General features: G+C 49.4%; 1 protein-coding gene across 1 annotated transcript in view; it reads right to left on the bottom strand.

Annotated features, from left to right (window-relative positions):
- The window catches only part of PITPNM3 (PITPNM family member 3), a 94,085-nt gene that overhangs the window by 63,678 nt on the left and 13,371 nt on the right, over positions 1 to 17,036 (bottom strand). Inside the window, exons 2-3 of the mRNA XM_069603181.1 lie at positions 12,061 to 12,156; positions 2,167 to 2,274 (exon numbers count right to left, since the gene is read on the bottom strand). Coding sequence (XP_069459282.1) covers positions 2,167 to 2,274; positions 12,061 to 12,156 — 204 coding nt within the window. The remainder of the gene's footprint in view (positions 1 to 2,166; positions 2,275 to 12,060; positions 12,157 to 17,036) is intronic.

Genomic DNA, 17,036 nt, shown 5'->3' with positions numbered 1-17,036 from the left:
TGGGAATGGAGGAAAGAGCAGACCCAGTGTCTGTCTGCACATGCGTGGCTGGAGAGACAGGGAAATCATCTCTGGACTGGTCTTAGAGACCAGACTCAGAGCCCATCCTTTCTGGAAAGGTGACAGTGGTCCAGGAGGGCCCTGCCTTTAAGACTCTGGGCTGCTTGGATCTGACTTTGCAGGAACTCAGAGCTGCCTTGTTGCTGTTGCTCAGTCAGTAAGTCATGTCCTGCTCTTTGCGATCCCATGGACTGCAGCACGCCAGGCTCCCCTGTCCTTCACTATCTCCCAGAGTTTGCTCAAACTCATGTCCATTGAGTCGATGATGCCATCCAACCATCTCATCCTCTGTAGTCCCCTTCTTCTCCTGTCCTCAATCTTTCCCAGCATCAAGATCTTTTCTTTGCACCAGGTGACCAAAGTATTGGAGCTTCAGCTTCAGCACCAGCCCTTCCTATGAATAATCAGGGTTGATCTCCTTTAGGATTGACTGGTTCAGTCTCCTTGCTCTCTAAGAACTGCCCAGCTTGGTCCAATTTGGGAGGTGAAGCCCTGGTCTCGGAATCAGGAGACTAGCAATCTGAGGGTGATGCTGCTACTAGCTTTGAAGGACCTTGGGCAAGATTCAGCTTCTCTGAGCCTTGGGTGCTTCATTTGTAAAATGGAACAGTTACCCCAGGCCTGTGCATTTCTCAGGATGGGCCACCTGCTTTGGGGAGGGCTCTGAATGGGGGAAGCATGGATGAGGGGGTGGGTAAGAAAATGAACAGGTGCTGGGGCAAGATGGCCAGCACCAAGATGGTCATTCTCCTGGGCTGAAGCAGGACCATTTCACTGAATACCTCCTGATTGGTAGCCCGGCGCAGACCATGACTGAGAAATAATGGGGTCAAGAGAGAAAGGAAAAGAGGAGATGGGGACGAGAGGAGAAGGAGGAGTGATATACGGGGGTGCTGGAGGGATAGGAAAAGCTACCAGAAGCAGAGGCACCCTGGCTCCCAGATAGGGCTCTAGCCCCAGCTCTGCTATTCACTCCTGTGTGACCATAATCAACTACAGCACCTCTCTGAGCCTCAGGTTCTCCTAAGTCATCCAAGATTTTATGAACTTCTTGGTTCTATCCTTCACTTGCCTTTCAAAGCCTGGCTCCATAGGTTCAGTGTCAAGAACGCTTCCTTGAGCTTCCTCTCCTGCCTCCTTCTAAAATTCCACCTCTCCCCTCTGACCCAATAACCCTTAGATTAAGGGTTGACCCCCGCCCCCATGTTCTGGCTTACATTGCATCACATATCACAACACAGAAGCCTCCGTTAAATCACCTTTGGTCCCTCCTGCATGTATGCGCGCTAAGTCGCTTCAGTCATGGCTGACTGCGCAACCCTATAGACTACAGCCCGCCAGGCTCCTCCGTCCATGGGATTCTCCAGGCAAGAATACTGGAGTGGGTTGCCATGCCTAGGGAATCTTCCCAACCCAGGGATCAAACCCAGGTCTTTTACGTCTCCTGCACTGGCAGGCAGGCTCTTTACCTCCTGGGAAGTCCTTGGCCCTTTCTACCAAGCACATATACATGGTAGTTGCTTAACAAATATTCTGCTCATGGTGCTAAATGGTCAAATGGACAGGAGGGGTGGATGCCTGAAAAGATATGCCTGCTTTGCCTGCTGATTAAGCTCCTGGTCAAAACTCCCCTCCGTAAAAAGGCTCTGGATTTATCCTCAGCCCCCTCCTTCTTCAACAATTCAACCAAAGGAAGCGACAACTCCGACTGCTGCTCTTCTCCCCTGCCCATTCTCAAAGGCTCCTCCAGTGGTTACCCTACCTTACTGGAAGATTCCAACAACATAGGCCTGGCAGTCCTAGGAGCTGGGACCCCACCACCTGCCCTTAACTACCCACCCTCCCGAATGATCATTCGATGGACAAAGGAAGCCCTGTTGAAGTATCCTAGAGCTTTTCTGCCACAGAAAATCCTGCAGAAGTCCCCATGAGCATTCCGGCAGGTCACAGATTTCAAAGGTTGTAGGTGAAGTCCCAAGAGAGACAGATGACTCTTAACAGAAAACCCAGGTTCTAGCCCCAAATTGCCATCACTTCGACCCCCCACCACCACTCTCCAAAACACACATAGGTATACACCCAGACCCCAGAGGAGCAGAATCTCACCTTGATGCTCCTCCAGTTTCCCCATGGTCTCCATCTGCTCCACCAGGTCGTTTGAATTCCACTGGCTCATCCCGATAAGGATGGCATTCTTCCCTTCGGCCACCTCCTCTGTGGAAAGAAGCAGAGAGGGGCATGAACAGGCAAGGCTGTGTAGAGACAGCCCTAACAAAAGCTTATATCTCAAAGGAGTGTTTATTTCTTCCTACGAGTTGAAGTAGATTTCAACTATTGAAGGTGTCTGTACTTACAGACAGGTATAAGACATGCAGAAATTTTTCATTCCAAGAATGCGTTGCTGTATCCTACAGGACCTCCATGTCACAGTCAAAGAGAGTAACAAAGAAACAGTCATGAGAGAGACTGAAAACTCACAGAAGGCTGCATTCCTAGCACTAAGAGCGGTATTTCTTGAAAAGTAGTGGTTTGGGAAGTAAAAGCAAAGCCCTGGAATTCCCCTGGTAGTCCAGGGGTTAAGAATCTGCCTTTCCATGCAGGGGACTCAGGTTTGATCCCTGGTCAGGGAACTAAGATCCCTCATGATGAGGAGCAACTAAACCCATGCACCAAAACTACAGAGCCCACATGCTCTGGAGCCCGTATGCCACAGCTAGAGAGAAGACCCTGTGCCACAATGAAGACCCCACACTGTGGAATGAAAGACCCTATGTGCCACAGGTAAGACCCAATGCAGTAAAAAATAAATACGTCAATTTTTAAAAAGAAAAAGCAAAGCCTTGCCACTGGGTAGCAGTTTTTCTTTCAGTGAATTACTTGACTTCTCTGAACCTCAGTTTTCCCATCAGTAAAATGGGACTGGCAACATCTAATCATAGAGTTGTTGTGAGGATTAAAGGAGATAATGAATATAAAGGTCTTGGTGCATAGGGGGCTGTTTATACATGGGAGATGTTAAGGACATTTCTTCACACAAGGAGGGAGTTGCCATCAGTATTTGAGCATACCAAGATTTGGCTGAGGTCAGAGCAGCTTTGGAATACCTGAGAAAGCAGAAGACTTCTGCCTCTAAGCCGTGAGCTGTATGGAAACTTTAACCCACATCTCAACTTTAAGAACCTCTTAATGTTTCCAGCCTCCCTTTAGTCTTCCCCTCAACCCTGTCTCTACTCTTGTCCTTTCTTGGTCTGAAAGGACAGGAATTGGTGAGTTAGAAGTAATCAGGGGAAGTGGTGAGGTCATATTCCCGGATCACACTGAACACCAGCCCGTGGGTCCTACACATCAACCACACACATCTGGCGCTGTCCCTCATCTCAAACGGGGGCATTTCCTCAAGAATAAACTGCAGGAGTGACCCCACCCTCTCTTTAAAAAGTCAAGCCTTCCTGGTAAAGAGCTTTGCGCTCTTTCTCATAGAACAGACATTAAAGGGTACTGGGAAGAATCCTCAAGCTCATCATAACTGAGAAAAAATGGGCCTGAGCCGACCCATTTCACTGCCAAAGAACTCCACAGAGCAGATGGAACCAATATGGTGGCTCTGAAGCTTGGGGAGCTGTCCAGAGTTCTGAATCCATAATCGAGACCCCATTTCAGGCTAGAACACTCCCCCTTCCTGTCTTACTTGACGTGTTTATTTGATCTATTTAATGACATTGATCAAATCTTTACTATGTATTGAGATTGTTATGTGCTTTACAAATATTAATTCATTTCATTCTCATAACAATGCTAAAAGATAAAATTCTTATCATCTCCATTTTATAGACAAGGAGCATGTAATAGCTCAGTAACTTGCTGAAGATCACTGGCTAGAGCCAGGATTTAAACCCAGATATACTATTTCGAGAGTCCTGAAATCCTGCCTTCCTGATGGCTTGCCCTGGACATCCTGTATTGGCAGCCCAAGTGCCACACGCACCCAGACAATTTCCTGAGCCTGGGGTGTTCCATCTGGGCATGGTTTACACCTGTGGGCTGCATTGTGTTCTGGGCAGAACTCTGACTGAGTTTCAGTCCTGAGTTACTCCAAATGAACCTGTGCCTTTACAGATGGCCCTCAACTGTTTCTGTTTTCTTATCTCTCATGTGGGAATAACACTCTGGTTCCACAACTCTGTCTAGCAAGCTTTCATGAGAACAAATGACATAGTAAACTTGAAAAGCCTACACAAGTCAAAATGCTGTAAACAAATATCAGGTAGCATTACTGTTGGAGAAGCAGGATCACTGGGGGTTTAAGAGTTCTATTCTGGTGTTAGCTTGACTCTTTTCAGTCCTGGATGCACCATCTGCTAGCGATCTGACCTTGGACGGTAACCTAGGCTTCATGAGCCTCATCCATAAAATGATATCATGGTAATGCCCATGTCATAGGATTGCTGTGAGGACTAAATGAGACAATGAAGGTAGAGAGTCAGTAAGCATCAGTAGCACACAGTAGGAGCACAGATGTGGATAAAAGCACAGGAGGATGAGGTTCCAGCCCTCTCGCCACCAGAGCATGTGATGTTCTCCCCTGACACTTGTCCTGCTGCCGTCTGCCCCTGTGTCGTTCTGCCCCAGTTCCACAGCGGAGACATCAGGGTCAGCCTGTAACCCACCTTGAGTGCCTATGTCTCCTGGCTCAGTGACCCAATCACACAGCTCTCTGCTTGTTCATTTAATATTCATCCGACAATGAATGGATTCTTGAGCAGTGTTATATGCCGTGTGAGACATGACCTCCATCCTGGAGGAAATCAGTTTAGTGAAAAAAAAAAAAAACCACACATGGGAAATTGAGCGTCAGATGAGCGAGCTGGGGCTCCTGGCCTAGTGCTGGGTATACAGCAGGTGCTAACACATCCTAGCTTCCAGTTCTTCTGCCATGCATGATCCCTATCTCAGGCTGTCTGTGACGCTATCAGAACCCCGAGAGCTCCCAGCTTCTGAGGCTGAGCATGCACCATCCTTGGCATCTTTCCCCCTCTTCCTATTTTATCTACCTGACCCGCCTCCATCTTTCCCTCATGGTCTTCTGTCTGTCTTTCTAGGAAATGCATCTCCTTTCAAACTCTCCCCATGGTCCCCTCTGCTTGATGTCTGGCCCTTCCCCTGATCTCTGTCCCTCTGGGTCCTCATGTTTCTCTGCCTCAGGCTCTGTCACGTGTGTCCCTCCCTTTAGGCCTCCATCATGATGACTCTTGGCACCTGATCTGTCTTTATCCCAGAACCTCTCTCCTCTCTCTGAGTGGCTGTGTCTCTCTCTTGTCCTCTCTCCCTCTCTGGGTTTCTCTTTCTCTCTCTGGGTGCCTGCCCCTCAGGATCTTTCTGGCTCTGCAGGTCTCTGACCTCACTCACTCCTTCTGGGTCACTATCTCTCTTTCAGCTCTCTCCTGTCCTCTCTTGGTGTGTCTGTTTGTGTATCTGTGTTCGTGTGTGTGTGTGTGTGTGTGCGTGTGCGTGTGTGTCCTCTCCCATCCTGACTGAGTGTTGCTCTCTCTCCCTCTCTGCTTTCTCATATTTTCCCTGGCTCCCTTGCACTCTCTGCACGCTCCCCCCGCAACCCATCCCTGTCTCTCCAGCTGCTCCCCCAGCTTGCAGACAAGCTTTCTCTCCCTCTCTAGGCCAATCCTCTGCCCCTGCTCTCAATACTCAGCCTTAGATCTTCAGTCTAGCAACAATGGGCTTGTCCCCTGAGTGGAAGCAAGAAACACATACACACACACCAACACACACACCAGCACACACACACACACACCAGCACACACACACCAGCACACACACACACACACACACGGAAAGAGCAGCAAAGAAAGCTCCTTTTACAGTCATTTAGACAAACCAGCGAGCCATGTGCCTCAGCCCTGAGCCTCCGCTCTATTTCTCTTCATTGTAGTACAAGCCTCCCAGCAGAGGCCATGAGGCCACAAAGGGCTTGTTCAGACAAAATCCTGGTTATTGATTTTGCTTTTCGACTACTGATGACTGCTCCTGCCATGCCAGTTCCCAGCCCCAGTGACCTCTTGTGTGGACACGGGTTTTGCATGTACTTCACCCCTAGTGAGCCCCAGCTCCTGCCCAGTCCAGGTGCCAGGCTCAGCTCAGCCCCAAGCACCATGACCCTGGCCTTGACCCCAGACTGACCCCTCCCCTGGCCAGAGCCTGGATACAGCAGAAGCCTTTCTTCCCACCCTGGGGTTTCTGTGTCTGCTGGACCCTCAGGATTTCAGAGCGGGGAATCTCCTTGCCCTGTGCCAGGCAGGCTTCACATTCAGCTCAAGGAGCCCAGGGCTCGGTCACCTCCCACCATCGGCTGGTCCAGTTCCCTCTATCACTCCTTGCCACAGACCCACATTCCAGTCTTTCCAAGGACCTAGACACGCCCTGCTCTGAGGCCTCTGGGATACATGACCACTAACCTCCCTGACTGCTGAATGTTTGCCCCATTCCCCCACCTGCACCCATGCCATCACCCTCTCTTCAGCACATGGGGGTCCCCACTCAGCCCATTTCCAGAAGCCTTTGGGGCAGCTCCTTGGCCTCTGCTTCTCTACTTCCACTCCTCCAAAGAAAGGGAGGGTCAGGGGTCAGCGACACACCTATGCTTTACATCTCCAGGGGCTCCTTGTCCAGCTTCCAAGCAGCATCCTCCACTCCACCCATGAGACAAACCCTGTACCCTTGCTGTGCTCCAGAGGAGGGACCTGGAGCCCCAAGACTCAAGACATACCGGAGGTCAGACAGTGGCCAGTCAGTGCCCCAACCCTGGGGAGAACTTGGATGCTCTGAACTCAGACAACCTGTACCGCTTTCCTCTGCTCCCAGAGACTCTGAGTTCTGAGTCTCCCTCCTGGACCAGGAGCAGGGGTGCCCAAGGCCACCCCAGGAACATATCCGGAAGGTAGCAGGCCAGTCTGTCCTCACACAGAGCACTAAGCCGGGCCCCCTTGCTGCATCCACCTTCCTATTCACCACTCCGGGAAGAGCCTTGCACTGCTGCTCCCCCTGGCCAGAACACGGCCCCAGATCCCCACATGGCTCATTTCTTGTTATTCCACTCTCAGCTCAAGGCTACCTCCTCTGGGGACCTCCTACTCACTAGTCGCTCTATCACAGCCCCATATGTTATACTGGGGGGGGGGGGGCGCCTCCATGTTTCTAACAGCATTTGACACTCAATAAAACACTCCTATTTAAAATGTACAATCTGAGAATTCCCTGGCGGTCCCGTGGTTAGGACTTGGAGCTTTCACTGCCAAGGGCCCAGGTTTAATCCTTGGTCAGGGAACTAAGATCCTGTAAGTGGCACAGGATAACCAAAAAAAAAAAATTACAATTTGACAAGTTTTGACATTTGTGCACAACCAAGAAGCCATCACCCCAATCAAGATAGTGGGCATATATCCATCACGCTCAGAAGCTGTCTCCTATCCCTTTTGACCCCTCCTCCCCACCCCCAGGAGACCATAGATTTGCTCCTGTTGCCATAGACTTGTTTGCGTTTTTCTAGAGTTTTCTATAAATAGAACCATAGTACACACTCTTTCTCGGCCTGACTCTTTCGCCTCCCCTTGACTACTTTGAGATTCATCCATATCACTGCGTGTATCAGCGCGTTCCTTTCTTATTGCTGATACCAAATACATGGGTCTATTGCCATTTGTTTATTTGAACACCCATTGATGTACATTTGGGTTGTTTTTACTTTGAGGCCATCATAAAGCTGCTATGAACATTCAGGGACACATCTGTAGGTGGGCATACGTTTGCTTTCCTTTTGGCTAAAAACCTAGGGGAGGAAAGGTAGTTAATGACGATCGACTTTTTAAGAAGCTGCAATCTGTTTTCTGAAATGGCTGTCCCATTGTACATCCCCCCCCCCCGCCCCCCCCGCGCCAGCAGAGTCTGAATGTCCCAATTCTCCACATTCTGGTCGGTTGTCATAATTAGCCATTTTAACAGGTATGAGGCAGTATCTCATTGTGGCTTTAGTTTGTATTTTCCTAATAACTAACGACGGTGAACACATTTTCATTTTTTTCACCTTTTGTTTTTCATTCGTCTGCCTTCTTTGCTGATATGTTTGTTCCTTTGTATTACTTTATTTATGGGACTTTTCCATAGAACTCACTTGCATGTTGTCTTCCCACCCATCATCACTAAACTGTACAGTCCAGGGAACTTCTCTGGAGGCCTGTGGACTCCGTACTCCCTATGCAGAGGGCATGGGTTGGATCCTTGGTTGGGAAACTTATATCCTGTGTGTCATATAGCATGACCAAAATAAATCAATCAATCCATGGGGGTCAGGATGGGGTCTACTTGCCCTGTGTCCCATACAGGGAATACTTCCTGGTACTTGATGGACAGATGCTCAATAACTACTTGAGAGAGGGAATGAGTGACTCTGAATTCTAGCCCCTGCTCTGCCTGACTCTTTGTGTGACCCTGACCAAGTTCCCCAGTTCTTTGGCCTCAGTTTTCCAGCCTGTAAAATGGAGTGGGGGTGTTGAACTCAAAGACCTTGAGGACCCCCAGCCCTGACATGACCTGGGTCTGAGGCATGTCCCTTCTTGGCCACCGTGGGTTTCCCCTCACTCTGCACTCCAGCCTTGCCATGGCTCCCCAGCTCTGCTTGGACTCTATTGACAGGCTAGGGTATGGAGCCTCTTGGGTCGGAGCACCTGGACCCCATCACGCACCCTGTAGCATCCAGTGAGAGGTACCAGCCACCCTGAGGCCCCGCACCTGTTGCCATGCCCCAGGGAGTCAGCATCGTGCCCAGGGGTTGCTATAGACCCAGAGAGCTCCATAGTCCTGAGTGCCCCTCCCAGTCCGTCTCCTTCCTTACATACACAACCAGAGCCCCCCAGAGCCTAAGAGTCTCTCTGTTACCAGACTATGATCCATGAGGATCTCCCTTCCCCCATGGTAAACCCTAGTGCTGGATCAATGGGCTGGAGCTTGAGGGAGAAAGGGAGGGAGGAGGGCCCCATCTTCATTAATAAGTCAAAGAAAAAAGGCCTGGCCTGGACACTAAGCTCCTGGCTCCAGCCCCTCTGTCCCACCGTGATGTGCGATCTGGATGGACAGGCCCCTTCCATGCTCTGGCCTCTGTTCCTGACAGTGTGGCTCCACTTCAAGGGGAGGCGGAACCACGGAGGCAGGAGGATACAGGTGGGGACGGAGACCACGACCAGGTCAGGTCAGGCCTCAGCCCTGGACTGAGGAAAGAGGCAGGGAGGAGACCCTTCAGAGCACACCCAGAAAGCCGGCTGGACCCTTGCTGCTGAGAGAGCTGCCAGGTTGGCCTGAGTCAGCTCCTGGGAATGAAGAAGGAGGTTGGCTTTGCCTTTTACTGCCCCAAGCCAAGGAAACATGCAGAGGCCTGCCCGGGGACATCTCAGGGAACAGACAGGAGGTGGGGAGTTGGCAACTCAGAACTGAAGAAGGTTCCAGCAGCCTGTGGGCGGACCATGCAACTGAGAGCTATGGATGCTCTGGGAGAGGTGACCTAGGAAGGGGCGAGCGGAGACGTGAGGTTCAGAGTCTGGTAGGCAGTGCTGAGAGGTGGAAGTCAGGGAAAGAGGCAGGACAGTCTGCAATCTTGGGATGGTGGAGGGACAGAAAGATGGAGGAAGTGAGGACAGTGGGGAGGAGATGAGATGAAGGAAGAGGTGGGACCACTCATAAGAGAGGCGTTAGAAATGAGGCCGACTTGGGAACTGCAGACAGAGCAGTGAGATGATGGGAGCGGAGGACAGACTGCTGAGGGTCCACAGAGGAGGGCAGCAGGAGGGAGCCACAGCTGCTCAAAGGGAAGACAGGCGTGCGGGCCATTGGGATGGAGGTGGAGCTGACCGGCGCCTCCCGCAGACGCCTCCTGCCGTGAGCCATCCTCGTCATCTGGGAGTGCAGAGCCCTGATGAACTGCAAAAATATTTTAAATGAAAGTCTTCTAAGCGTCAAAATATTTAAGCCGTTGTTGTCACACTGTGGGTTAGTTGCTATGGAGAAAGTCAGCCCCGGCTGCCACTCCAAGCAGAAACCAATGGGAGAGAGGCAAGAAACCCAAAATGGGCTGGTGTGGGGCTGGCATCAGGAAGGGGACTTGGCACCCAGAGTCAAAAATGGGAGAGCCTCAGCTGGGACAGCATCCCACTGCCAACCCCACTGTGATTCCTCCCCAAATCATCTGAACTGGATATAGTCTCCATTTCTGGAGGCACAGAGCTGATAGGGAAACTGAGGCCCAGAGCAGATGAAAGACTTGCCCGACATCACAGAACAAGTCAATGGCATGTTCTCTGATGCCAAGTTCCAACTGTCTGAGACCATGTTCCAACTGTCCTGCTCTGAGCCCAGAGGTCTTCCCAGCACATGCTCCATTTCTCTTTTCAAGACCCCGTTCAGCCAGGCATTTCAAAGCTGGTTCTATCTCAGGAGTAAGTTAATCTCCCAAATACGGTGACTACCCAGAGGGGAGCTGAGCCAGCCAAGCAAGACTTGAGGACCCTCCTAGACTGGAGACCCTCCTGGGCTTGTGGGTCTCACCCACCCCTGCACAGTTCAGGCGCATGGCTGGGAGGGTCCTCTCTCCTGAAGTCCAGGCAGACTCTGCCTCCCACTGGTCCCCACACCTGCCCTGCCCATCTCCATCTCTGAGACTGTGCTTAGGTCAATCTCTCAGTCTGAAATGCCCACCCCATTTAGTGCCCTTTTCTCCAATCCTTATAAGGCTTTTTTACAAAGAGTTTTGTTGGAGGTAGACCTTTTTTTTTTTTTTTTCTTTGTAAGTCTTAGTTGAATTCGTTACAGTATTGCTTCTGTCTTATGTTTCGGACCTTTTGCCAAGGCATGTGGGATCTTAGTTCCCCAACCAGGGATTGAACGTGCATGCCCTACATTGGAAGGCAAAGTCTTAACCACTGGATCACCAGGAATGTCCCCTTTATAATGCTTCTTGTTTTTCCGTCCTCACTTACATAGTGCCCCTTGCTACATCTGGTGTACTGCCCAAGCACCCGGCACCGAAATGCAGAGCTGATCTATCCCCCGCTCCGTCGTCTCTCCCCTGAACGTCTGCTATGGTCTAACTGGTCTCCATCTCCACTCCAGCTCCCCCTCCCATCTGTAAGCTGATCTTGCATGTCACCTACCAGGTCACACACAGTCTCATCTCTCTTCTCCCAGAGCACACAGGCTTCCTTCACTTCCTGGAAGGCCCCGTCGTTCCTGCTTCAGCACCGTCATACCTGCTATGTCCTCTGCCTAAGGCTCTTTCCTCTCGCTTTTCACCTAGCCAACTCCTACCCTCGGTTCTACAGAGAGGATGTTAAGGACCTCCACCCGAAATTAGATATCCCTATCATCACTCTATTAACATTTGATTCTTCTTATTCAGAGGTATTTTCCCCCACTTGGGGTTTTTGTTAGTATGTACATGTTTATTTGGTTTTTCCAGGTCTCAGTTGCAGCAGGCAAAATCTTCAATCTTTGTTGCCGCATGCAGGATCTTTGGTTGTGGCGTGTGGAATCAGGTTCTCTGACTAGGGATTGAACCCGAGCCCCCGGCATTGGCGGCACCAAGTCTGAGCCACTGCACCGTCAGGGAAGTCCCTTATTCTCCATTTGTGATTGTATTTTCCTTCGTGTCATTGTCTGACGTTTGCCTCTCCCACTAGACTAAGCTTGACCAGGGCAGTGACCATGTCTGTTGGTTTACTGCAGTACCGTGAGCACCTGAAATAGTTGAGCAACTCAGTAAATATCTCAAAGCATGCGTGATGGGGTGCTGAGCCTCAGCCCTGGGGGAACGTACAGATTGGGTGATTATGAAGCAAGGAACTGCAGAGTCTGAGTGGGGAGAGAGATCAGCTCCCAATAGCGCCCCTTCTTGGAGCTTCTCAAAAAGGTCACCCAGCTATTGATGGGAGGATGGGATTCACTCACCTCTAGCATCAAAGAATTCATCATCAGAGCTCTCCACTGAGTCACTGAGGACATTTCGAAGGTGCCAGGGGGCACCACCGCCCGGGGGAGGGCCACCTGCCAAAGAAAACATACCTGTTAACCAAGCTTGTGACTGTGTCTTGGCATGAAGGAGGTAGACGCAGACCATCCCGGCCCAAGGTTTGGTCAGCATTCTGCACATCCCTGCCCTCTTGACTTCAAGTGCCCTGTCCCTCACAGAGCCATCCCACTGCTATGCTTTCATTTAAGCCCCAAACACTTCTCTGAGATGGCTCGGCTGGGCAGGAACAAGGGTGCCCATTTTGCACACACCCAAACCAAGACCAGAGGCAGTTAGAGACGTTGCTAAGGTGACACATGTATCAGGAAGCATCAAGTAAGTTTCGCTGAGTTAATAAAAGATCTTAAAACAATAACAGGGTCTTCCCTGATGGTCCCATGGTTAAGAATCCACCTTCCAGTGCAGGGGACTCAGGTTGGATCCCTGGTTGGGGAACTAAGATTCCACCTGCCGTGGGGCAGCTAAGCCCACGCGCTGCAACTACTAAGCCCAGGAACCCACGTGCCACAACTAGAGAGAAGCCCTCACACTTCAGTGAAAGACCTAGCCAAAAAGAAATGAATGCATAATTAAATATTAAAACAATATAGTTCATTTCTCACTCACACACAGGTAGGAAGGGGACTCTGGCCACGGCAGTCACTCATAGCTGCCACCATATGATGCCAGCATCTCAAAAAGGAACTTCAAGGCTTTCAGAAGCAGGGGAGGAGAGCACAGAAAGTCATGCCCAGTCGTAAACACGTCTTCTCACATCGACACACTTCTGCGCAGGTGTCATTGGCCAAAGCAAGTCACGTGGCCATGGCCAGCTTCAAGAGGGTGGAGGAGAGGAGAAGCTGACATCCCGATGGACTAGAAGTGAGGTCTGCTGCACACGTGTGCAAGCCAGGCTGGGACTGCAGCCTCCCCTGGGGAAAAAAAGCCCCAAACTAAGAGAAGGGGGATCAGAGCTTGCGTTCTGCCCGTCTCTGCTACTTACAACCTGGCAGCCATTCCCACTCCATACTGCAGCCTCAGTTTCTCAGTCTATAAAATATCAGCAACAATCAATCCAGAGCTGGAAGGATCAGAAATAACTCATGCTCAGCACCAGTATCTCGGGAGGCTCAGTGATGATGTCTGCCATTATTATTAATACCTGCAGAGGCCAAGACGTAGGCTGGGGGGTATTCCAGAGCAGACAGGAACAAGTGCCTGCAGAGAATGTGGCCCCCTGGGGGCCCCAAACTCAGCCCCAACCCAACTCCTGCCCCAGGACCAGGGGGAGGAAGGCCAGAGATACAGATGGGTCAGGAGCCTCTCTCTTCCACCCCACATTTTCAGAGCCTCTTTACTTGGCACTTCGGGACTCTCAGGAAGCCAGCTGATATCAGACACATTCAGGAAGCCCTCCGATGGCTCCCAAGACACGTGAAATCCTGGATATTGTGGATGAATTCCAGTCTACTTGTAAACACTAAAACCATAAAAGTGTTAGGAGAAAATTGACCTGGTAATTTTCCTGAGGAAGTAATCAGAGAAGTAGACAAAGATGGCAATACACAGTTGATCAACTCAGTGTTCTGGTGATACCCACCAACCGGAAGAAATCCCAGTGTCCACCCACAGAGGACCAGATGTATATTCACAGTCAGCAAGGGAATTCTTTGCAGTTGGTAGAAAAATAAAGTAGCTCCTTATGTATTAACATGGAAAGATACCCACAGAGTATGGTTAAGAGGGAAAAAAATGCACATGGGTCCCAGAACCATGTTTCTTTTGATCCCATTTTTGAAAAATATACTCCTGCTTGTACACTGAGGATATGTACAGCATGTTAGTTAAGAACTCAGGGTCTGAGGTTGGAAGAGCCCTAGATTCAAGCTCAGGCCCTCACCTCTTAGAGGCTATATGATGTCAGGTGAGTCCTGTCACCTGTCTGTGCCTCAGTTTCGCCAGCTATAAAGTGAGGAAAGTTCACACCTGCCCCCACGAGCTGGTTGGAAGAATGAAATAAAATACACTGAAGTACTTAGCACAGGGCCTAGCATATAGCAAGTGCTCACAACAATAATTATTATATAATTATACTTACAAATGCTCGAAAATGTCTGGAAGGACAAGCACTTTGGTGGGGATCCCACATCAATAGGGATTACCTCTACAGAGCAAAATTTAATAAGGAGAGGCAGGGAAAACTCCATGTTTACAGTGCACATATAACTTCATATGACCATTAATTTTATAAATTCATCTTATCAGTGCTAAGATGTACATTTTTCCCACACTTCAACAGCTTTAAAACTGGGGTGCATCTTATGTGGCAGCATGTCCTAATTTCGTTGGCATTGTTTATTCTTTCTTGAGGTATAGAAAATAGTGATGCAAAAAAAAAAAAAAGAAAATAGTGATGCACCCTACAATTCATTGCATCGTAATTCAGTGGAAAACAGTAAAACCACCCTGCACACAGGGTTTATCTTCCTCTGTTCAGCCCTGGCCATCCAGTACACATGGCTTCTTGCATCAGCAATGCCCCTACTTTGGTTCCCGCATCCGTGCAATAAGTAACCCAAAAGAGACTTTCCCCTGAAACTTTTCAACTCTGACTGATGCTTGAGGAGCTGATCTGGCAATAGTAGATGTAAATGAACCAGCAAGAGGTGGGCATTCCCCCAGCCTTGGCTAGAACACACCTCATGACGCATTCCCCAGAAAACCTGCTGCAGCCTCAGCTCACTGCACCCAGCTACGCTGCAGGATGCTGGCACCGTTTCCTGCCCTGAGCCCAGATCCCAGAACATAAACTGCTCCTGAAGGGAGAGGCCAGCACAGGTCAGCCCAGGGCCCCAGCCCTCCTGCCTAACCCTCCTGCCCCACCCACCACAAACTCCCAAACACACACCCCACTTGACCTTCATGGCTTGAAGCCAAGCAAAAAGCACGTTCTGAAACACAGAAAAGGCAGAGATCATAAGGAAAATCGACCTGGGAGTCACTTCTGGGTGTAAATCTGGGTCTTCCCCTACATGCCCAGTGGGGACGCTCTAAGCTCTTCATTCTCACCCAACAGCGTAGAGAGCATGACAGTCTGATCAGCAATTTCCTTCCTATGACCCTGGATTTATTGCAAGGGAGTTGGAAGAATCCAGATACACAATAAGTGAGTATTTCTAACATGACTATGGGACCATTTCCCAAAGGTATATGGGGGAAGTTCTGGCTAGAGAAATAAGACAAGAAAAAGAAATAAAAGGTATACATATGAGAAAGGAAAAATAAAACTGCTTTTATTCTCAGATGGCATGATTGTTTATCTAGAAAACAATAAGTCTACAAAATCTACCAAAAAAAGAAACCAAAAACCCTACTGGAACTAATTATTGAGGATAGCAAGATGACAGGATAGAAAATCAAAATAGAAAAGTCAGTTGCACTCCTGTATGTCAGAAATGAACAAGTGGAATTTGAAATTTGAAAAATAATACCATTTATTGCACCAAAATACAATAAAATAAAGAAGTGCATAGGTATACATTAAATGTATGTGAAGATTTCTATGGTCCAAAAAATACAATCACTTAAAATCCTTCCTGATTTTACATTAATTTTATATGTTTTCTCAACCAACAGATATCAAGGATATAAAAACTATCAGACATATGATATGAATGTGCAAATATCCCTTGCTGTCCAAATCTATTCCATTTCTAAGAAAGCAAGAATCTGGACAGTCAGGACAGTCATATTAACCTCATCTATTTGGTCCCTGAGTTTTGTATGATGAGCAGCAAGAGTTTAATTAGTGGTGGGTTCATCTAAAGATATATCTGTGTCGATTTGTCTCCTGAATTTAAATAGTGAAGTTTCAGCGAGAAGGGACTGGCTATGGTGGGTCTCCTACCCACACAGTGTATACTTCACCCACGGGCAACGGCATTCCTGTCAACCTCCCCCTCCTAAAGAGAGCTTGTGTTAGAGCCTGAGGAAAAGAGGAGAGCTCGGGAATTCGTCCCTCCCTCGCCGCCCCCACCGCATCCATCCTTGCAGGCCACCATCACCTTAGGTCATCACAACACCCACACCATGTGATGGGCTGGGCTTGGCGGGAGTCCCAGTGGGGAGAGCCCAGCAGCAGGGAAGCCTGCAAGGAGCCTGCTTCGGCTCCATTTGAAGGAGATGCTCTTCCAGCTAGAGATGGGCAGAAAGGGAGTGGGGCTTTGGGGGTGTCAAAGGGAGCTGCCCATCCTGCAAGGCACTGTATTAGGTGCTGGGGACATCGTGGTGAACAAGAGGGACAGAGTGGGGCCCTCCCAAAGCTTGCACTCTACAGGAGGACAGAGGAGGCAGTCCTAAACCAAGGAAGCAGCAACAATCCTTTCAGCAGCAGCAAGTACTAGGAAGAATGTAAAACCGTCCCTTCCCACCTCCACAATGCCCTTTTTCCTCAAGTGTCTCTTACAGTGTCGTCATAGCCTGGAGAACAGACAGGCGTGAACGCGTGGATCTCTACATCCACTGAGGGATGATGACAAGGGCATTTGGCTCCATCGTCAAAAGAACTCTGTCACCCGGTGAGTTATAAACACTGGACCAGTGCTGTTTCTCCTTCCGCATGAACCCTTCACCTGAGTGTCGAGTCTCCTTTGTGGTCTGTATCTACAGTTGATTTTCTCTTTAAAAGCATCTTTTATCTGGTTTAGTGCCATCCTCTTTATTTTCAAAATGCATACCTTCACTGATTTTTAAATGCACACTCTACGTTTGTTTAAACTTGCTACAGTCCTTCCCTCTTTGCAGACAGGCTGCTCAAAACAGCTTCTGGAAAGGTAGGTATTCAATACATAGGAGGATCTCAGTTATCTACCCTGGTGCAAAAAAGAACTTATAAGAATGGATCATGTGGGCTTCC

This window comes from Ovis canadensis, chromosome 11 (genome assembly GCF_042477335.2).
Source record: "Ovis canadensis isolate MfBH-ARS-UI-01 breed Bighorn chromosome 11, ARS-UI_OviCan_v2, whole genome shotgun sequence".
Taxonomy (NCBI): domain Eukaryota; kingdom Metazoa; phylum Chordata; class Mammalia; order Artiodactyla; family Bovidae; genus Ovis; species Ovis canadensis.
This window is presented reverse-complemented; position numbering and strand designations above follow the sequence as displayed.